A 22,346-nucleotide genomic window follows, 5' to 3' on the forward strand; every position below is an offset into this window, starting at 1 on the left:
TAAACGTATCAAAATTTTGGCAGAAAGCCAACTCTCAAGTTCAATTAAAACACACGTGCGCTTGCCCTTTTTTTAACTTCTTTTTAACTCGCGCTACTTCTATCGCTACCTCGTTTCTATTTCGTACTTATTAACTAACAATTGAGTGACATAAAAATGTTTCTCCTACCTTCGAATTACTCACGTTCTAAACTACGGAGCATACATAATCAGGGATTTGGGAGTCTGATGTTGGCATCGTGCCGTATACGTGTTAAAAAAATATTAATTACTGTTGGAAAACTGCATTTGAAATTTATGGTAAACGAATCGGGCTTACGGATAGGCTTTTTAATTAAAACTGGATGCTTTCTCGTTTTATGTTTCACAGTACGCTTTTTCATTTACACCGGTGCCTATCTCGAGGGTACTCCTATTAAAATTTGTCGACACTCTTATTGAGAACCACCTTCTTTCGGCCATACATGGGGTGGGCCCAAAGTCACTTGGATCGGACCGAACCCAAGCGCGTTAAGAATGCCTGATCGCTGATGACTCGAGAGACATCCGAATTAGTGTTCCGCCGTAATTTATTCCCCCCATAACTCGAGAGTTTGAGAAATACTTGTGCTGACTGGAATGATGATACGACTCGAGCACACCCTTCTTTGTGGATTATGTAATTTGAAGCCTCCACGATGATGATTTTTACCAAGTCATTCGCGACAATATATTTCGAGGTCTCGTTAGGAACGATCGATGGTGACAACGAATTTTCAAGAATTTCGATTTCATCGATATTTTCTCAAGCCGCGTTTAATATTTCAGACGGAAGTCTGAATTTCTCACTGAATAAACCACTTTTCATCCGAGTTTCGAGTACTTTATGTCGCACACTTATTCACCTTTTTTCTATATCGGATGTCTCGATGTATTTGCATATTCCTTCGATCCCATTTGTCCTGTTTTTATTCACCGACAAAAATGTATTTGCGGTGGTAAAAAACGCGATCGGTTTTTTCCAATTTATCGCGCGACGCAAGGGAAAAGGAATCCAAGCGCAGTGAGACGTGTCGCGTAACTTTCCGTTACTTTGTTGTTGATCGATCATTTGAAAAAAGTGTCCGGCGATCTCATAATGATTTACAAAAAGTATAAAATAAAAGTAACAAGAATGATAATTGATTGCACTTCCGGCGCGAATGAGAGATAAAGTAACGCCTTCATTTTCATTTCTGTATCTGTCTAATCTCGAGTGCTCTTCAATCAATTCCACGATAATATGTGGCTTCCTCGATCCACGAGAGGAGTTAGTCGTCACTCGTGCTTGGTGCCTCTCGCTTTGAATTATATTCTCGCGAATGCCGTTTGCTCGATTCGTCTCTCTGTTAATCGCGAAATCTCGTTCGGTCAAAATAATATAAAAGTTACGTCAAAGCTGTGGAAGTTTACAATCGGCCTGCCCAGCGAGCAGCGATTCATTTCGATTTGTCTACTCGCAGTTTCAGTTTGTAATGCTCCACCAGTGCTAGAGTTTGTCGTGGGGAATTATATGAAAACGGTGTTACGATAAAACCTGTTGGAAAAATATAGTTTTCCAAAAATAAGATCAGCCATGGGTCCGTTGGTCGCTCAAGGCTTCGCTGCCTTTCTCGGTAAGTTCATCCTCAAGATTCATCGCGTTCGACGAACCACATCGAGCTTGATGCTTCACGGGCAATCGTCAATAAAATAATTCGTGACGGATTTTCATGCAGGGACTCTGGCGATGCTGAATGTGGGTCTCCTCATGGGCTGGCCCGCGTCCTCTCTTCCAAAATTGTTACACCAAAGTAGTAGAGAAAACGATGAGAATGAAATAAAAATAACAGTGGAAGAAGCCTCCTGGGTTGTGAGCATCATGATTTTCGCTGCCATTGTTGGACCGCTACTTTGTAATTTTTTGGTCGATCGAATTGGAAGGAAATGGTCGCTCGGTGCGGTCGTACTCGCTATGCTAACCTCCTGGATTATCACCGGGTTGGCACAGACCGTTGAGCTAATTGACGTCGGTAGATTCATCGGCGGACTCGGTGTCGGTGCAGCTTTCCCCTTAACAGCAATGTACCTCGGGGAAATCGCTGAAGCTAGAATACGCGGCGTTCTTGGCTCAACACTGACCATTGCTTTCATCAGTGGACAAGTCTTGTCCTTCAGCGTTGGCCCGTGGATCTCACGAGCGATGCTTTCGCTATTCTCAGCTCTTCCACTCGTCATATTCCTCATCGCGTTCCCGTGGTTGCCAGAATCCCCGTACTTCTGCTTGATGAAAGGTAATGAAACCGCTAATTCTTTATTGTGCCGGTGCTCTACACTCGTTGGCGTTCATTCGGGTGGAAAGTTTTTGAGAAAACGATAAAAGTCAATGACCACTTTGGCAGGAGCACGAGAAAAGGCGGCAGCGTCTCTGATGTGGCTGCGGCGGCGATCGGATGTCGAGAAAGAATTATCCTCTTTGGAGATGACTGTGGCCCAAGAGCAAAAAAATCAGAACCAATCACGCGTTGCCTCGATCTTCAAGGTGCGAGGAAATCGAAGGGCTTTCCTCATCGGAATGGGACTGATGACGTTCCAACTGCTGACTGGCACCCACGCGATTACAGCGTACGCCGGCGTTATTTTTGAGGATTCTGGTTTGACCGGTTGGACCAGTTGGTCCTTGCTGATATTGGGAGTCTTCGAACTTGTTGCCGGGATCTGCGCACTTTTTGTTATCGACTTGGTCGGACGTCGTCCTCTTCTCATCGCGTCTACCTTCTTATCGGCTCTTTTTATGTTGATCGAGGGCGTATTTTTCCACTTGAAAGATCTGGAGTACGACACGAGCTCTTTCTCGTGGGTGCCGCTCGTCGGTCTCGTTGGATTCAATTTCGCCATTTTGCCAGGACTCGGCGGCGTCACGTGGGTCCTCATCGGCGAAATATTCCCCACAAACGTGAAGGCCTTTGCGTCCATGTTCCTCGGCATGTACGGCTCGGTGTTGGGATTCGCTGTCACCAAGCTTTACGAACCTGTCGGATCAGAACTCGGCATTTACTCGGTTTATTACTTCTTCGCTTCGGTAACTTTCGTCGGTATTTTCTTCATTTATTTCTGGGTGCCCGAGACTAAGAAACTCACTTTCGATGACATCCAAAAACTTTTGGACTCTGGCTCACGTTACAATTTATCAGAAAAATCTATCGAAGACACCGGTGGAAAATAGCAACGTTTGACCCGGCATTTCGACGAGTAATTGAGATCTCTTTAGCTCAATATTGCTCAGAGGAAATGACTTTTCCCAAGTTCCAGTGGTTTCCATTCGACCACTTGCGAAATAACTCGAGAAGAGGGTGACGCGAAAGAGTCAGTGCTGGTCGCAGGCATGAATGAACAAAACGGACGCCATAAAACTTGGAAACAAAATACGCTTCTTTGATAAATAAGAACGCTTCGAGTGTTAAAATCAATTTATTTTCGATCCGATACTTCTTGAACAACCGGAAATACTGAGCCATTCATTGATTTCGGAATCGGTCAATTGTTTTCCGAGGCATCGAAGCTCTCGACTCAGGGCTGGCGTGCATTTTGGATCGGTCGGGGATCAGGTCAGCGTTTGCACCGAAGTGACCTTTAGGCACATTGGGAGTCTGTGAAATTGTGAGAAATACGGGTCCTAAGTAATCGAGTTGACTTCTTACGATTAGAAGATATAAAAGCAAGGGTCCGATCGCAGGAGTCAGTTGTAAGTTGCAGCCGGAATTCCGAATCAGTCCAAGTCTCTACCCGACCAAGTATCGTTAAAATCAAGTTTACTAATCTCGATGAAAATCTTATCCATATTCGATTTCTGCGGACAACTGAAGTGTCAATGAATTTTCATCTCCGAATCAAAATTCAATTGTATCAATTCAAAACCGAGCTACGGATGGAATAACTCGTTTGTGTATAACTTTTAGTATACGCGAAGTAGCCACTCTGCATAGGAGAAAAAAAATAAATTGATTCGAAAAGACGCGACAGTGATTCAGTGAAATCTGTGATTTAGTGATGCCACCGAAATGTATCATCGTCTCAATCATCCAAAATGTTGATAAATGTAGTTAACTAATAGACGTGAAGTAATAAAAATCGTTTTATACCAAATGAAATTCGTTTCATCAAAACAGAAAACTTGCTGCATCGGTCGAATGAATTGTTTTTTCTTTTTATAAAATTATAGTTTATCAAAATCAATAATGGAATCCGATCGTTGTTATCGATTGAAGTCAAGTACATTGACTCAACGGACAAATTTCTTTTTGTTTCAACATTTTGGTTCATAATTTTTTTCGCTTGTAATTTTTTTTTTACAAATTTTTGTGATCTTAATTTTTTTGATAGCATTTTCTTTTTATCGTTTTCTCTTTATATTTTTTGTAGTTCTATTTTTTTGCGTCCAATTTTTCTCCTTTTGTAATTTTTTTTTGTTCATAATCCGATGTGCTTGGCAACTTTTCCATTTATTTGACAACGTTTTGAATTGAAACCATTGATTTCCATGATTTCTAGTTTTTTTACATCGATCGTGATGTGTTTCCAGTTATTTTAAAAATTTTGAAAATTTTCGAAAATAATTGGGAACGCTATCGCTCCGCTAAAGTCTCTGGCAGCGAACTCGTCATATATCTTATAAATGTACTTGTCTCAGAGTCGCTGCCGCGACTCTAGATTACTTCACGCAAGGAAGAATTGTGATAAACAAATTGCGAGATCTCCAAATTTTAATTATATAACAAAATGATTCGGAATATACAAAATGATTAAAAAAATAAGAATTATAACTATCCGTGTTCTTATTGCGAATGGAAGATAATGCAGCCCCTTCTTTCCTCGTTCCATTCGGCCAATCTTGGGTAGTCTTTAGTTTCAAGATAATATAAGACTTTCGATAGTCGAAGTGAATTAGTCGCCATTCGTAAATGGTTCTGCTCGCCTGCTTCGATGGCACATGATCGTTAGTGTTGCTCAAGTAATTCGTTCTTTTATATTAAACGCGACAAATCGTTTGATTTAAGCAGTGTCGTCGTTTTATCAAAACCGAAAAAGCCTTTCTTGTACCAAAGTCGATCGAAGGGGAATATAAATTTGAAGAATGAATTTCTGAAGAATTGGAATTTTTTAATATCCGACGAAAAATTTTCGTTCCCATGGGAGCGTTCGCTGCTCAAGGGTTTGCTGCCCTTGTCGGTGAGTACATTCCAACGACTGCACACTTTTTGGGCCCCATTTATCTTCTGCATCGGTAAATTTGAAACGACGTTTTTTTCGCTGCAGCGACACTGGCGACATTCAGCGTTGGCCTCATGTTGTCCTGGATAACGCCGTCTCTACCAAAATTTTTTCACGAAGCAAGCAGCGTAAATTATGAAGATGAGATAAAAGTAACACCGGAAGAAGGTTCTTGGATAGCGAGCATGCTGTTTTTGGCTACCGTATTTGGACCGCCGCTGAGCATGATCACGGTCGATCGGATCGGAAGGAAATGGTCGCTCGGTGGAATCGTCGTAATTTTGTTAATATCTTGGATCATTACCGGATGGGCGAGAACCGTTGAGTTGATTGACGTCGGTAGATTCATCGGTGGACTTGCTGTGGGTGCAGTTTTCCCTTTAACAGCGATTTATCTTGGGGAAATCGCTGAAGATAGATCACGCGGTATCGTGAGCTCGGCGCTTTCGGTCTCCATGAATGCAGGGCAGGTCTTGGCTGTGGGTGCTGGACCGTGGGTTTCGAGAGCAATGCTTTCGACCATCTCGATCATTCCACTGACTGTATTCATCATCGCATTCCCATGGATCCCAGAAACTCCTTACTATTGGCTAATCAGAGGTAACGGTGCTCGATGAATTTCCTGCTTTAGCTCCCCGATCGTTTCGTCTCTTCACTGCTATCGCTTCATGTGGTATTATTTAGCTTCAATTACTGCGAGCCTTGGCCAGCAGTCTTTTCGTTATTCATTACCTCACACAAAGTCCTACGCGACTTACGAAACTTGATTTTATTCGCCAACCGACCAGCGTCATCGTAATCGCGATGTGTGATCGTATCGATTCAGAGATCATAGAAAAATGACGAAGATCGTTAATTTATGTGACAGGAGCGCGAGAAAAAGCAGCGACCTCCCTCATATTCCTGCGGCAAAGGTCGGATGTGGAGAAAGAATTGGCTGCCTTGGAGTCGGCTGTGTACCAGGATCAAAAGAATCAGCATGGATTCGGTGCAACGACACTGTTCCGAGTTCGGAGCAGCCGAAGGGCTTTTCTAATTGGAATAGGACTGATGACGTTCCAACAGCTTTCCGGTTCTCAAGCGATAATATCGTATGCCGGTATTATTTTGACGACTTCGGGCATCCCCGGTTGGACCAACTGGTCCATGTTTATACTGGGGATGTTCCAACTCGTTGCCGCATCAGGTTCGCTTTTCCTCATCGACTCGCTCGGGCGTCGTCCACTTTTAATATCGTCCTCTCTGCTCACTAGTATTTTTATATTCCTTGAGGCTGTTTTTTTCCATCTGCAATACCTCGGCTGCGACATGAGCTTGTTCCGGTGGGTACCACTCGTCGGACTCGTAGGATTTACCGTTGCCATCGTGCCGGGACTTTGCGGTGTGCCGTGGCTCATGATCAACGAAATATTTTCCGCGGACACGAAGGCTTTCGCGTCCATGTTACTCGGCATGTACGGTTCGTTACTAGGATTCCTCCTGACCAAGCTCTACGAACCTGCTTCATCGGAACTCGGCATTTTCGGGGTTTGTTACTTCTTCGCTTTGCTGACCTTCGTCGGTACCTTTTTTATCTACTTTTACGTTCCTGAAACGAAGAAATTGTCTTTCGAAGATATCCAAATTTTACTGAATTCTGACTCCTCTTATTTTGTATCAGACCATTCAAAAGTAAACAGCTGTGGAAAATACTGACATGTTTTAAACGTTCTCGATGAAGCTCATTCCTATCATGGTTTTCATCAGTTTTTCAGTCTTTCATCTCGAATACTTTTTTACTTTACTGTACGCTATTGATATTTTAGTTGGTCCACTGACTATCTAGGCATTCCCGTGACTGCTTACAGCTGTCTTTTATCTACTAGTAAAAGATCGTATCGCTAAGCCATGTTTTCATTTTGAAATCTTTGTTGTTTTACGTTTCCTGGACGGTTTCGCTACGATTCACGGTCATCGGTTCACGGCTTCTCTCTTATCAGACACGTGTGCCAATCGCTTTGATCATAAAGCTTCTATCAAACTATCAAACTCCAGCTAAGCCTCCGAACGTTGTGGTTTACGAAATTTTACTGTATCGATCAACGTCCGACGCGAGGCGGTCGTTTAGAGATTGCCGGGTGAAGATTAGGCATCGGTATTTTCGAGCGATTGAGAGATGCATCTTTACATCGAGTATCAAGGGACAGTGATTAAACGGCAAAGCCGAGGCGGCGAGCACTCGAGATTGGGCATTTTCGTCTCGCTTTCGAATTATTTTTTGCGCCGTTAATAATTCCACGAATGTCCGAGCCCAGCATCGTCCGCTTCTCATCCCGTCCTTTTTTCTCAGCTACTTTTATCTCCCTCGAATCCTTCCATTCACAATATCTCGGCAACGGCGCTAGTTTTTTTCACGGGCATCTCCCCCCGCCGGGACGGGATTTAAACTCGCCGTTTGTCCAGGACTTATTGGTGTCACGTGGCTTTCGGTCGGTGAAATATTTCCCGTTAACGTTAAAGCTCTGGATACTATGTTAATCGGATGCTCCCTTCAGTTTTTATTCGGAGCTCGGAAACGTTGCTGACGTAGAAACAACTTTGCTCTTCATGTCGGAAGAATCTGGATCGTCTTTTTTGCAAATGCGCCTCGCCTCGAACTTGCCATAACTCGCAAACAGGTGCGTAATCCATCGCGGAATTACGGTTGACACTTTTGAATAGAAAATGAAAACTATTCAAGTTGAAAATTCGGGAATCGTGACTAATATTTCCAGCTGCACAAACATAACACGATTTCTCATAAAATATGCTTCGCTCTCGCACTCGGCAAAACCTTCTAGTACATACTAACTTATGTTTATGCATTTAAATAAAGTGTGTATGTACAAACACTTGCATTGTATTTGGAACGAGTAGGCTTTTAAGCCCAACAAGCCTCCCTCAGAATACAAAACTATGCGCAACTAACCACCGGGGGATTATTGCCGGTCGGGTATAGTTCGCGGATTATGAAATTCTCGACACACGTGTTCTCAGCTAATCCTCTAAACTGCGCATTTCGTACCGTAATAGAGAAATTCCAAGGAAATGTTAATGAAGGAGTGAACGAAGCGAAGAAAACGTTGACGATCTCGAGAAGAGGCTGGAACGGAGAATGGGCAGAAGCTGAATAAGTTTGTGGGCGCAGGGAGGCACAGAGGATAAATAACGATGAAAAATAAAGATGAAGAGTTGAAGACTGATTTTTCAGGAATAAAGAACAATGCGAGCGTAGACTTTGGCTTCTTTCATTCATACCATTTCCGAGTTGAAGTCGAGCTCTCGCGTTAGTTCTCTCGGAGGCTGCTGTGATATTTCCAGCAAAGTCTGTTCCGCATCCCTGCTAGTTATATACTCGTATACGCTGATAAACGAAGCCAACATTTGTACTTGTTATAAGAATGTGTACACACGGTAATAATAGAAAGAAAATATGTGGAAAAGAAAAGCGTGGAAGTTGCTTCGTATCAGCGTCTCGTTTGGATAGACTTCGGTGCTACAATGGACAAGGCGTATACGTATATGTGCTTAAACACTGTGCAGCGCCAACTCTTTGTGCTCTATTCGAGTGGAGTCTGTGTAACTTCTTTATCCCACGCACGTATACACAAAGCTCTTGCAAGCTGAGCCTTTATCTTTTTCCTTTTTCCGTCTTTCCATCGGCTTTCAAAGAAGCTTTGTCGAAGCTTAGATCGTGCATGAAGCCTGTCCATCTCGATCTCGTGGCTTTGCAGCCTCCTTAACATCACAGTGTTTAGGTTATACCTGAAAAGGAGTTTTCAGGATGCTTTGGATGAAAAATATACTCTGTACAAAGTGGTCACTCGAAGCTCAGTTTGACCTGAGACGACGAGTCTATCGACGGAGCTCTCAATGCCTTTGGAAAAAGTTCTTTCAACGCGTTCCCGTCGTTTGAAGCTGACTCGTTCGGCCCCGCAGCCATTTCTATGGCAAATGCTTAAACGCTCGAAATTAATGGAATCAAAAGTGAAAAAAACCCATGAGCTAAAACTCGATCTATTCACTTCAAAGATCTTCTGTCCCCGCCATATTTTTCACAGAAACTTCATCGGAAAAAGTTGTTCGAGAGACATTTATCCTTCCTCCGTGTAAAACACACACCGCAACACAACGTTAAGTGGCTACGGACGTACTAACGGATGCCCGGATTAAACGGGCCGTGTGCCGAGCAACATCTTTCTCTCTTGCCACAACGCTCAACCGCGAACAGCAGAAGTTTCCTGTTTCCACCCTCTTCGAGGCAAGAGGAAGCATCTTCGTCTCGCTACCCCAGCACCAGCGTTTCCCGCCCCCTCCGGTTTCTCGGTCATTCCACCTCCGATTAACCCTCAACAATATCTGTATATAGAAACAATACTCTGTACAGGATGTCCCGAAAATCATGATTAAGTACGGAGGAAAAACTCCGACTCCGAAGTCCTGAAGATTAAATTTTCTCCCGATGATTCTTGTCGACGAAAAGTTGATGGGATTTTTATAATTTAAGCGTGCACTGATAAGAAGAAATTGAGGGCGCGCGAGCCTCGCTTCCACTTCCATTTTTAACAGCGCACCAGATTGGCTGTCGCCGTGCCATTAATATCTCGCGAATCCCACACCAGGGAGACAAACGGATGAAAAATTGGTCTCCGCCATTCGAAGATTTATACTTATCGCGCGAATAATGCCCACGATTTTTCGTACACCGTGTACGCGCGCGCGCGCGTATATCTCTTCGAATCCGGAAGCTCATTTACACCGACGTTATATAACAATAACACGTGGAAACAGAGCACGGGATGATAGTGTGAGTCGGTATATATAGAATTTTAATGCGGTGCCGCGTTAACGTACGGGGGGGCATGGTTACAGCCCGACACGAGGAGGGGCCTTTGTCTCGTGTTTGCCGGAAGTTTCTGCCTACCCTTTTCATGGTTCAAGCTACGCCGGTGGTTCTGGCAACGATCCTCGAGTTCGTAGCTGTGCGGAGAGTACGAAGCATGCAACAGCAGGTGAGCGTACATCGCTCGACGGATAAACTATACATAGACTTTCTGTAGACGCGCGGGGCTGGGTATATACGAGATGCATGGCCGGATAGACTCTCCGGGCTTGCTGTATATTAAAGCTCGAAACGATCTGACCCGCTTTTTCTTCGGCAAACGTAAACGTAGCTTCTTTGACGTAAGAGATTTCTCAGTCCAAGTCCCAAAGGTTTTGATATTATCGGAGGAACTGGTGGATCGAATTTATGGCCCTCCCAGGAACGTGAAGTAGCTTCTTCTTCTTCTTCTTCTTCTTCTGCTTCTTCTTCAGGCTTTTTTTGCTATACCGCAGCTCGAAAATTTTTACTCTTCTATCTATCTTCGGACGAAAATCCGAGCTCTCGTTCAATTTTCATGCGCAAACTCTCCAGCCGAACATCCCCGCAAACCCCGTCGTCCTATACACCCTCTCTGTTTCAAGATACTCAACGAGTGTGTGCATTCTTTCTCTCCTTTTCATCGACCTTCTCTTCACTGTATTAAACCTAATAGCAATAGTAATACATCAACTTGGCAAGCTCTCTGTGAGAGCTTTAAAGTGCAGCGAGGAAATGCTACGTCTTTTGTCCAAGCGGAACATCCCAGCCATCCTCCATCACGGAGCGAGATACGTAGTTTTACGAGAGTACGTCCAGACTTACCTTCACATACGTATGTGTACCTCCAAGCTTGAAACTCTACTCTACTCCCCCCATTCCCGCGCCCTTGTAGAACTCTCTTACGGGTCTTCCTGACGAGTACAAACACGAGAGTGAAGTTCGTGGTCGCGTGAACACATTTACAGCACGTACTATAACCTTCCCCCTAACTAATTCGGAAGACAAACTCCTCTACGGAAGATAGATTCGAGCCAGCTTTTCGCTATAACCCAAACTAAACTATACGCTGTAACTTATCTTCGTACTGTCAAATGTTCTTCCGTACACAAATTACGGGAATTGAGTTAAACCGAATTTCCATGACTATGGAATGAATCCGGTGGGCAAGAGGCACATTATCAAAACTACGGAGCAAAACAAACAGGAAAAGTCATCCGCCACGCCTCCGCATTCTCGGAGATGTTTAATCATCTTTTCGAATTTATTGAGACACGCTTACAAAGAGACTTTTCTCATTTTGCATAACGACCGGTTATTTTTTCTTGCCGTTTTTTCATGGCTGACGATAACGAAATTCATAAACGATCGTGTCTGTTGCACTGTGGAGAAAACGGAGCAACGAACCTGCGGAATTTCGATTCGCTCGTCGAGCGGCGGGGGGAAAATTTGATGAGTTTCACGTCGACGATTATTTACTAACTTTCTTCCTTTCTTTCTTCAAACAATTGATACTTGTTTCATCGTCGTATGCGCGAGCTCCAGACTGAAGCATACGGTGGGAAAAATGACCCTCCGTTAATTTCTCTTTCTTTCTCATCACATAATTTATCGTACATTCGACGAAAATAATGGTGGAGGTGAAAACTCCTTCGCAAACTGTAGCCATAGATCTCGCTCGCTCCCCAGCCTCGTCTGCTCTTTAAAACTGCATCCTACAATCGTTTTTTTATCTCTTGAAAAATAGATACGAGAGGAATGATTGATGAACGAGAGATAGCAATCTCTTGGGCAAATGAAAATCTCGTCTCTCGCGGAATAATCGCATGCTAAAATATTTCACGAAGGAGCTCTACTGCTCAGTCCTGCTCTCGAGCTGAATCGTTTCTGCCAAGTTTTCAAATTTCATAATGAAATTAGTTTGGAATGACCGTGAACATCTGTGCGTAGAATATCTCGCATTCGCCATCATTTTTCGACCAGTTTCAAAGTTTTATTGGACTTTTAATGTCAGAAATTATGAAAAGTTTCTGGAAAGTGCAGAATTCTCAAGGAGAACAAATTCTTAGAAATCTTCATTTTCCTAAATTTATATTACATCAACAGGTTTTTTCATGATTTTCATCGCGATTAGCACCATCAGCAATTCGGAGAAACCGAGCGGTCGTCCAACCGAGTATTGGTCTCCCCCTTAAATTTCGTGATTTCCGGAGCCCCGCACATCGGTTAGGACGAATCGTAATTTATTGAAATAATTTCGTAATTTTAACTCGTTGAATGGAATGTCACAAAGGTGGAAAATTTTCGAACGTTATTTCGAGAAATTCATTTCACAGTAAATTAAGCTTTATCGAAAAGGAATTCGCTCGGATGATGCGCGTTTCTCGCTTATGAATAGCTACTCGTGAATCGATCAGTTTCAAATTCCGGGAATTTTGCCTACGTCAAAGGGAAGTTCGTCATTGCACCACGTTTCGCTATTCGTACGTTAAACGACTTGATACCATTTTTTCAGAATATCAATTCTCATCTTTGACAATGCTCATTCGTTTTATGCAGCCTCGAATTACGGTCAAAGAAAAATTGGCTGAATCACGTTTCCGGGATGTTCTGTTCAGTACACTGAGCTTGTATGTTGACCGTAAAGGGTGGCCACATGACTGTCGCAGGGTTAATAGCGAAAACGAAGAGAAAATTGGAAAATTAATTGAAGGAGGGAGAAGGAGCGGGGAAAAGGGAAAGATCAAAATGGTAGGAGGGAAAGCATTTGCTTGTCAAATTGGATTGAGTAACCAAATAGCTGCGTCTAACCCTTTCCTCATGTCTTATCGTAAAAAGGTTTCATCCTCGTAAAGGCTAAATCCCCGAGCTCGATTACTGGCCTCTAGCCAGAGCTTTGAGTGCAATTGTGTCTGCGTGCAGAGTTCACCTCTGACATTTGTTTTCCATTGTTACTTCAACGATTTCGAACGCTCAAAAGATGGAAACTTTGAGAAACCACTTTTGTATACTTAACTGCGAAATCTTACATATTTCTCTGAGTCAACGTTTCTCCATACGATTGAAAAACAATTCAAGTGGTAGCACATAGAAACTGAAGCCGTTTTTGCTCGGCGACAGTGAGTCTATCAACAGGATCGATTCGCTCAATGTTAGATCGCTCGATCGTAAAAATCTTGAGCGTGCATTCTCGTAATGGCTGACACTGAATTTTTTAAAATTCAGTAAAAAAATATACAATTCGTTGCCCATTGACTGTTGGGAATTTAATTTGTGTTTTTTTTTCAAAATGTTAATCAATACACAGTTTTGAGTGAAAGTTTTTTCACATCAGCTAAAACAGTTCGACCCAAGCTCGAAATATTGAGAAAAAAGCTTGATAACTACGATGATAAAAAATCTACAGAATACAGACGTCACGGTAAGGGAAGTGATTTTTCGACTTGAGATTCCGGTTACCTGATGTTTGCTCAATGCTGGCCTCGCCTGCTCCCTGCTTCAATCTTTATATTCGCCAAAACTCTTCTGCCCACGTCTATCTAGCTGACAGGAAACGACTTATCGATTCTCAGTATCCAGGAGCAGAGCGCTCTGCATTTCCCGTCTCAGTTTCGATCGAGGGAAACACAGTTACATAACAGTTGAATCGTCGATGCCATTTCAATGTTCACGTCGAGAGATATTTTTCTCGTTCTCTCTTGTATCGCGAAAAGCTTAAAATTGAACGAAAAGAAGTTAAAGCTTTCAACTTTGTTCTGCATTAGGCAGCAGCCATTACGTCAAGATACTCGTGTTGGATGTGTGACGAGAGAACGATGATGGAATACGAGGAATACCATGAATACTGAATCAAGCCACACATACGACTTTAGAATACATTTTCATCGTGCGGTACAAGATAAATCGATGTAAACGTCTCTTCGGATAGTATTTTATTCTATCACGCCAGCAGAATCTTTATTCCGGAGTACACTTTGCAGAATCTCTGTAAAAGTTCAAATTCAGAGAATCGGTCATACGCATCGCGTTGAAAAGAAATATCCAACGAAAAACGAGCATCTTGCAGTTGGATTTCGAGTGATTATAATATATTTACCAGCATAAAACGCTGACGTGGGTTAAGAAAAATGGAAGCGCAAGTCCTCCAAGAAGGATCGTCGGGGGACGAACATCGAGATGAATCTTTATCAGTGTTTACAGCGTGGATAAAACCACGAGATGAGTCCATCCGAGGAAAATCGTCGTGTCTCAATTTATCCATCGTTTTCTGTAGTATTACGGATCGCAGGCATCCACATTGGGTAGGGATTGCACACGCTTTGCATGAGCGTATACAAAGTGCATCTTGCGGTTCGTTATATGTATGTAGAGTCAAGTGGTATACAGGCTGTCTCGGAACGCGAAGACGAATATTTCGAGGCATTGTAAACGCTGTTGCAAGCCCTCCGGTGCTGCTGAGCAGGCCTTTATCCCCATGGTTAGCACCAGGACCATAACCAATTCGCAAGGATCAAACAGAGATGTAGAACACACGGGGCTCTCTTCGCCAAAGAGAAGTAGACTGGGAGATAGAGAGAGAGAGAGAGAGAGAGAGAAAGTCGAATAAGCAGAGAGAAAATTGGAGGGACAGAGACAGATTAGGAGCTGAAGATTCAATGAAAGCGAGAGAGAGGAACGCGGGTCGTTAGACAGAGACAGAGCCAAACAAATATAAATGCAAGGAAGCACAAGAAGGAAAAGGAAAGAGAGAGAAAGGAAGAGATGGAACCAGGTGAAGACAGATAAACGGAGATGAAAATGCAGCCTCGCGGAGGAGGCTGCACAGACGAGAGAAACGAAGAAAGAGCAAGGGAAGAGCATTCAGGTGGAGAAAGAGAGAAGGAAATGAGCGAGGAGATAGCCGTTCGACGAAGACAGAAAGCTATAAACAGACGAATAGCCAGGGAACTATCAAGCGGGCCCGAGTTCAGGAGAGATCGAGCGAGAAAGAGAAAGTGAAAAGGAGACGGAGGAAGGAAGGATTGTTGCAGGACCAGAGAGTTTATAGTCAAAGTGTGTATCGCAGAGATGCTGCGAGTTAGATACGAGGTAACGACGAAAAGGGAGCAGAGCCAGAGAAGATGCGGAGAAAGCGCGGAGGAGGAGACGAAGGAAGTGGAGAAGGATAGAGGGAGATTGCACAGCGGCGGAACCGTCGATTGCCGCTTCAGACCTTCCATCCTTGCACCGGCGTTGAATTGCAAATTGTCACGACCGGATGTAATACAGATACGATTGTCGGCGCGGTTGTCTGTGTATACATATTTATGTGTCCATATATGTATGCATTGATAGGAACATCTTTGCACACACACTATTACACACAGACACGTGCGAAGGTGTGGGACACGCGCTCTTGTCCCGCAACCCTCATCGTTTTCCACGTTCCTTCGTCGGTGCCCATGCACCATCCGCTCCTTTCTTCTCATCTTCCGGTTCTTCCTCGGCACTTCCATACTGCAAACCTCGCTGCAAACGCTCACCAGGCAACTACCCTCCATCTACCCAGTATCAAACTCGTTTCCCCCTCCCATTTACTCTCTCACTTTACTCCCTTAACTCTCCCTCCCTCGGCCTGCACTCCACGGTCATCTCGGCCTCGTGACTTCGCTCAGAACCCTATTCGAACTTTCAATGTACTATTTTTCGAGGCCAATCATTTATAACGAGTGTTCGTCTGCGCTCACTGCTCCTTTTATTGCGATTTACTCGAATCATTCTTTCGATGGGGCCTCCTTGTTTCTTTTGGTTTCAATTCAGACGCGAACCGTCTGCAAGAATCGTCTGTGAAAATTTGATTTTCTAAATGATCGAAAAAGTCCACTAATAATACGACCACCAAGAGCTAATAATGATTAGGAGGATTGTGTGATCTGAAATAGAAGATAGAATAATAATTCGGTGGAAAGAGAAATACTTTTCTACTTATTGTATACTCTGTCGCACGAGTCATATAGAAATCCCATTCGTTTCGAGATCGTTCGGTGAAAATATTATTCGAAAAGTGCGACGCAATCGTCAAGAAAAAAGACAGAGTTCGCGAATTCAAAATACGCTCACTCACTCACACGCGAACTTGAAAAATGATGTTGGTTAACTCATCTCGTGAGTAATCCCTCGCTGGCTCTATCACTCCGGAAACTTCGGATTTCGGTCTTGAATCGTGTCGGAAATTGGGGCGGCCAAGCCCAACAAACCCAGATCGATGCGAGAAGGCGATGACTCGATGATCGCTCAGTGCGTTGTTTCCCCTTCGACGGTCCCGGAGCAAGAGCGAATTTTTCGAAATGTGCGAGCTCTCGAAAATTTCGAGTTCGTGAGCAGGGAGCAGGACACGCCCGAAGCGAAATGGCTCGATGTAGCCAAACTCGGGCGAAATACAAAATGAAAAATTGATAACAAATTGGTAACACTTTCTTTCGAGTCTGACAAAGAATCGAGTAAAAGTGTTGAAATACGGAATATTATGTTGCTCTTAATTGCAATGAGATTGAGAAAAAAATGAGTGCAAAATTATTTGGTTCGAAGTCGTGTTAGTCGAGATGAAATGCCTTTCGTGTGTGTGTGTGCGTGCGCGTGTGTGTTTATACCGTAACTGCTTAAAGTGGCTGGAACCCTACAAAAGCGTGCCTCTTCGCCCATTTCCAGCTCATCCAGAGTTTTTTCATCTTGTCTAAAATTATAAGCTGCTTCGCTGTGAAAGCGAGAGAGAGAGAGAGAGAGAGAGAGGATGAGTGAACAGATAGGACGAGATATGATAAAAATATAAAATAGGAAAAAGAGAGGGCGCACGGTTTAACTCAACCCTGTACTTTCATCAACCCTTTGACACGCGGAATCCTCGCTCCCGGCTTCTCTCGCATCCGCGTTCCACATTGCAAATCTCATTTTGCCTCATTTTTTTCAGCCTCAATTTTGCCGTATACCGTTTGGTTATACGCGTTGGTCTTGAAGCCAAAAAAAACAAACGTTGATCCTTGTAATTTGCGCGTTATTGCAAATGTCGTAGCTTTTCATTGCCTTTGGGCCCTTGGAAGGGTCGTTTTAAGCAAGAAAGAGGGAGGGAGGGGAAGATAAATTCTTCATCGAAATTGGAAAAACGATATTGAACGGTCCGAAGGCGGAGAATTGAATCCATTTATTTGTTCAAACGTCATTTTGAGCGTTCGCGTCCAATTTCTTTAGTTTCCGGTTGAAAAAAAATCGGGATTGTTAAATCACGTTGCAGATTTTTCGAACAGCTTCTCGAAAATTTCTAGACAAATCGGCCACCATCGCGAGGGTGTGAAATCGAACCGCTATTTTTTTACAGTGTCACCGTTTCGATATCGATGGGCTAAAACGTCGAAGAAAAAGGAGCGCGGCGTTAAGGCGGTCGGTGATACATCAAACCACCCTCCTCGCCCTCGCCGCCGCGCCTCCACTCCCAACGTAGCGTGTGCGCCTGTGCGCGTGAGTGTAGTGTGCCAATTCGTGAGCGAAAATCGCGCCTCGATTTTCCATGCTTTCCGAGGAAGTACGCCATAAATTTACGATCACTATATTTGTGGCTGAATACCCAATGTATGTGTGTATTTATTTTTTTATAAGCATATATAAATATATTGATATTCGTGCACATAATAAGCATCGATCGTGGCTTTTCTGTGGACTATTTTTATCCTGAGTATCGTTGTGCTGTCTGTGCATGATTAACTACGAAGCGAGAACGAAAAAACGAATATTGTCTACGCCCCCTCGCTGCCTCCCTCGTATCCGTGCCGATTTCCCGATAACGTTTCATATTTTCGTTTAATTTATGACAATGTACCGCAAAAAAGGCCCCACACTTTTATACGCCTTGATTCGGTGCCAGAACATTCATAACTCGTGTACGCGTGGAATTTCCCTTCGCGCGGACAAACTGATGACGTAATCAGCGAGCATCAATTTGTAGGAGTTCATTTCTCTCTGTGAAATTTATGCGCACATTTTTTTTTTTTCAACAAAATAAAATGTTGGCTTCAAATGAAGTTTTCCGATGGATTTTTTCGGCCCTTTTTTCTCCAAATCGAAAAATAATCCCGTCTCGGCAAATATACAGATCCTCTAGGTAATGAATACCCAGTTGCTTCGCTGCACTTCTGATTGGAACCACGGCGAAATCGCATTTGCAATCGCTTGCGAAATTTGATGAGTTAAATTACGCAATTTTCCTCTGTTATGAGTTTCACATACATTCGTGAAACTGTAGCGTTATAGCTCGCGACAGTTTACGATGAAAGTTTTCATACGCTCCGTCAATTTGCCCGACATCCCGTTTTGTTACGAATATTGTTGCTGTGAGTTTTCCAGTTACCATTTAAATTGAACAAGTTTACGTGGCTACGGGTAACCGTAATTTTGTGACCAACGCCCGTTAAATTGGTGACTCGATGTTTTTAAATATTGCGTTGTAACGGCTCTGTGAATTGCTTTCATGATTACGTTTTTTATTTACCATTTCGAAATATCGGGTTTCAGTCAATTATAGAATTTACTAAAAATCTGCTTTTTCGTCGTCGTTTATATTTTTCCTTTTTTTTTGAACATTCTCAAGCACGTTTTATCGGCTCTTTGTTTCATTGAATACGAACGAAATGATTTTGTTGAGGAAGCATTAAAAATCATGCACGGCAAGGTTAATTGCACAATTAATTTTGTGCCTCGCACCCTCGTTGCATTTTCTGAAAGAAAGTTGCAGCCAGCACGATTTGCATAATGGAATGCAACTTTGGTCCGCGGATGAAAAAACATGTGATAAGATCTCAAACTTTTTCAAGCCACTTTATAAAATAAAAAGGTCGAGATAAAAACGCAGTATATATTTTTTTTTTTTTAATTAATCAAACACACTCATCTTCTTCAGCTTGATTGGCACGAAGACTGAAACACTCGAATAACTACAGGGTCGAGGATTACAGGTAAACAGCGTAAACGGACACGATTCGTTCGTGCTGATTCGATTGAAAAGTTACGAGTATTTTTCTTTTGATGTAATAAACAAATGGTGAAAATTTTCAAACGAAATGGCAGATATTCCGTTGCTGTTGAAAAGTTATACGAGGCCAAACACAGCGAAACGCTGATTGGGTACCGAAGTGGATGCGAGTACATCCCTTACGCTGTCAGAGATTTAAAAAAACGTTTATTTAATGGTACGAGTGAATATTTGAAACAAGCACAAATTGGCTGAACCGGTGAATGAAAAATGGTCATTCGAGAACTAAACAGAACAGTTGAAAAATGAATTTTCTTCAAGCTTTCATCGAACGAAAAAACGTGGATTGACTTTTGTGATTGGTAACGCGTCGGTGAGCACAACAGAAAAATGTGGAAAAGTTTATTACTTTTCGACCATATAATTCCACTCGAAATTGCGAAATATAAACGAGGTTGCAACCTCTTTACACGTGGATGATTCCGGGGGTGGGAATCCCCGTTTGCAACATTTTATCATAAATATCTCGCGGGAAACTGTCTGTACCGCGATAAACCGTACATACATATATACCTTTAAGCATATGTACCATTAACAAACTGGGGTCAGGTTCGTCGTGGGAAATCGGTACATGTGTTTCGAACTCTCTCATTTTGCAGTCCACGAAAACGTTTCCAGCATAGTACACCAGCACTGCAAAATGTGCATTTGCCTCATACGACTGATTACCGTTATACGCATTTATATGGAGCATTAAACATCAAGTTTGTCTCGTTTTTAGTCCCAAGTCCTAGCTAACTTGACTTTCTACTGTTTTATCGATTGAACGGATACTCGTCACGGCTGCGTCAGCTACTAAATTTTCTTCGCTTACTCGATAGCGTAACAATCGAGCTTGCGTTGTTTTCCTACTTTTGCACAAATTTATTGCAGTGTTTTGGAAATTTATCGAGAATTTTCATTCCACGGGACCGAAAAGTTGAGCGACGGCGACAAAACAATTCCACAGAGTCCATTAATTTTTTTGCGTCATTTTTCATTTCATTTTCGAATATCGCACAGAAAGCTTGTGAATCGGTTGAAAAAGTTCATTTAGATTTGGAAACCGGGAATGGCCACTTGGGAAACTTCTTATTCGTACGCGCATGTAGATCGCTAAACCGCATCTTTTTTGCATTTCTCATCGGAGCTGCTTCACGAGCCAGCACGATCGATTAGAATAAAGCGCGGGAGTTAGCTCGCAGAGAGTAGATGCGTCGTCAATAATAGGATTGTGCTGTAGCGTCCCGGACAGAACGGATATGTGTCGATAAGTACAAGAGCTATACACGCCCAGGGAAGCACGGAACACTCAACAATAATTTGAACGCTAATTTACGTAACCTCTGCACGTACAAATCGGACGATTACATGTTATAGTTGCCGAAATCCTGTCGAAATAATCTCGCTAATAAAACGCTCAAGATTTTAGCTCTTTTTCGTTTCGAGCAGAAGCTCCGCGCTGCGAGTACCGTGAGCGATTGTGGGCAGCAATATTGGGTGTGGACCATTGAACGAAATATCGATGTCGCACGATTATATTACGAAAGTAACTCCGAGCGAAATAAGCACGCTTGAGGAAAGAGACGCAGTGGCAGACGATTGGCAAATGCAAACTTTCGAAATTTGTGTTTTTGTTGAGTGCAACAATACGCACGTTGAACTTGAGCGAAATAACTGGGCGTTTAAATCCGTGGGTCTATGATTTTAGATGAGAGAAAACATGCAGGAGCAAGACTTTTCGGACGAAAATAAACGTTCGCTATGGACAAGCATGACGAAGCACTGTGTATGAAAAAGCATTTTCGGCTAATTGATGGAGAAAAAAAGCATGATAAACGTAGTAGAACGTACTCATCGCTATACTTCTAATATTAGCCAATCTTCTTCAACGTAATTATAACGCGATTATAAAACACGAGGCGATGTATAGGACACGCGTATGAAGACCGGGGGAGTGAATTATGGCGAGCAAATTACGATGCAAGAATAGAAGCCTGCGGAAAAGCGTTGGCGAGGGTATTAAAGAGCAAGTAAAAAGTAAAAGGGATGAAAACGAAGGGGTGGGTGCGAGAGAAGGAAGAGAGAAAATTGAAGCAGCCTTTGCTGAGCGCACGGGTCAATATTTACTTGTTGGAAGAAAGGCAAATATTCCAACCCTTGGAGAGAACTCGTTGAGCAGATCTCGCTGAATGTGCTCTACTCTCACGTACCATCAGTGGTAGTATTAATACCTACATGTCAAGAATGAGAGACGAGGAAGAGGAAGGAGAGATCGAGAAAGAGAAAAAAACAATGGAGCCAGCGATTCCGATTCGAGTATGGATGGAATAACATATACGCGTGTACATATATTTATATATATACTCGGCCTCGTTTCTCTCTTGGATTTTATCCGAACATTGAAAAAGTCAGGATGCCGTAATAGCACTGCGATGCTTGTCAACTGATTTTCGAAGTAACGATTTTGTGTCTAGCGTTTTAGTCTCGTTCCGCCTCATCCAACGTGCGGCGTTATGTTCACATTCGAATTTCAAGGATAAAAGAAGTAGGAAAAAGACGATAACGGTTTCGAGTATCGAACCCTCGGACGGTACTCAATTGCCCTCGTGCGCGCTGGACAAGAAACACCTTCGGTGAAGACTCTTTATATTTGTCACGCGATACTGTGTACTCTGTGTTGGAACTGAAGTACTCGATTCGTGTCCAATAGCCGAAGAGCTCTTCAGATTCAACTTCTTTTTTTTTTTTTATCAACTGCTGACTATTCCAATGCGAAAGGGCTTTCGAATTTTTAACGAGCCTAACGATCCTCCGATTTTTTAGCTTATACGAAAGCTTTCAGGGGCTGAACTCACGATCACTAACGATCAATTTCATCAGTGTGTTCGGCTCTGCCTTTATTCACTAAAGAGATTAAGCAAATCGCTTTTCACTCGAGCTCCTTTCTTCGACGCTGTCCAGCTTTCCGGTCACACCAACATTCTCTCACGCTTGTTTTCCCTCTTGTCGCGCGATGAATGTTCTTTCAAAACTTGACTCGTCGAAAGAAAGTTTAAAAAGTTTTAAAAACGATTAAAAGCATCGCTCTTCTCTCGCTTATTTCTGTGTGAAGTTTGCTGAAAAGGAAACACCTTAAGAACGTTTGTTCTCTCGTTCGAA

General features: G+C 42.9%; 3 protein-coding genes and 1 long non-coding RNA gene across 6 annotated transcripts in view; 3 read left to right on the forward strand and 1 right to left on the reverse strand.

Annotated features, from left to right (window-relative positions):
• LOC122409698 (neuroligin-4, X-linked-like) overlaps positions 1-22,346 on the forward strand; it is a 103,061-nt gene that overhangs the window by 41,134 nt on the left and 39,581 nt on the right. The window lies entirely within an intron of this gene.
• Positions 1,317-4,143, forward strand: LOC122409701 (facilitated trehalose transporter Tret1-like). Its single transcript, XM_043417439.1, has 3 exons — positions 1,317-1,634; positions 1,737-2,291; positions 2,400-4,143. The coding sequence occupies exons 1-3, from the start codon at positions 1,595-1,597 to the stop codon at positions 3,221-3,223; spliced, it is 1,419 nt and encodes a 472-aa protein (XP_043273374.1). The 5' UTR covers positions 1,317-1,594; the 3' UTR covers positions 3,224-4,143.
• Positions 5,187-6,786, forward strand: LOC122409666 (facilitated trehalose transporter Tret1-like; the record flags this gene model as incomplete). The annotated part of the gene is made up of 3 exons (XM_043417394.1): positions 5,187-5,226; positions 5,314-5,868; positions 6,137-6,786. Coding segments are annotated over exons 1-3 (1,245 nt in total), but the record flags the coding sequence as incomplete, so codon positions are not given.
• On the reverse strand, positions 11,398-15,634 carry LOC122409711 (uncharacterized). Its single transcript, XR_006260738.1, has 2 exons — positions 14,244-15,634; positions 11,398-14,132 (listed from the first exon to the last, which is right to left on the reverse strand). It is a non-coding gene; the product is annotated as an uncharacterized lncRNA (long non-coding RNA).

Source organism: Venturia canescens, chromosome 4 (assembly GCF_019457755.1).
Source record: "Venturia canescens isolate UGA chromosome 4, ASM1945775v1, whole genome shotgun sequence".
NCBI classification, from domain to species: Eukaryota; Metazoa; Arthropoda; class Insecta; order Hymenoptera; family Ichneumonidae; genus Venturia; species Venturia canescens.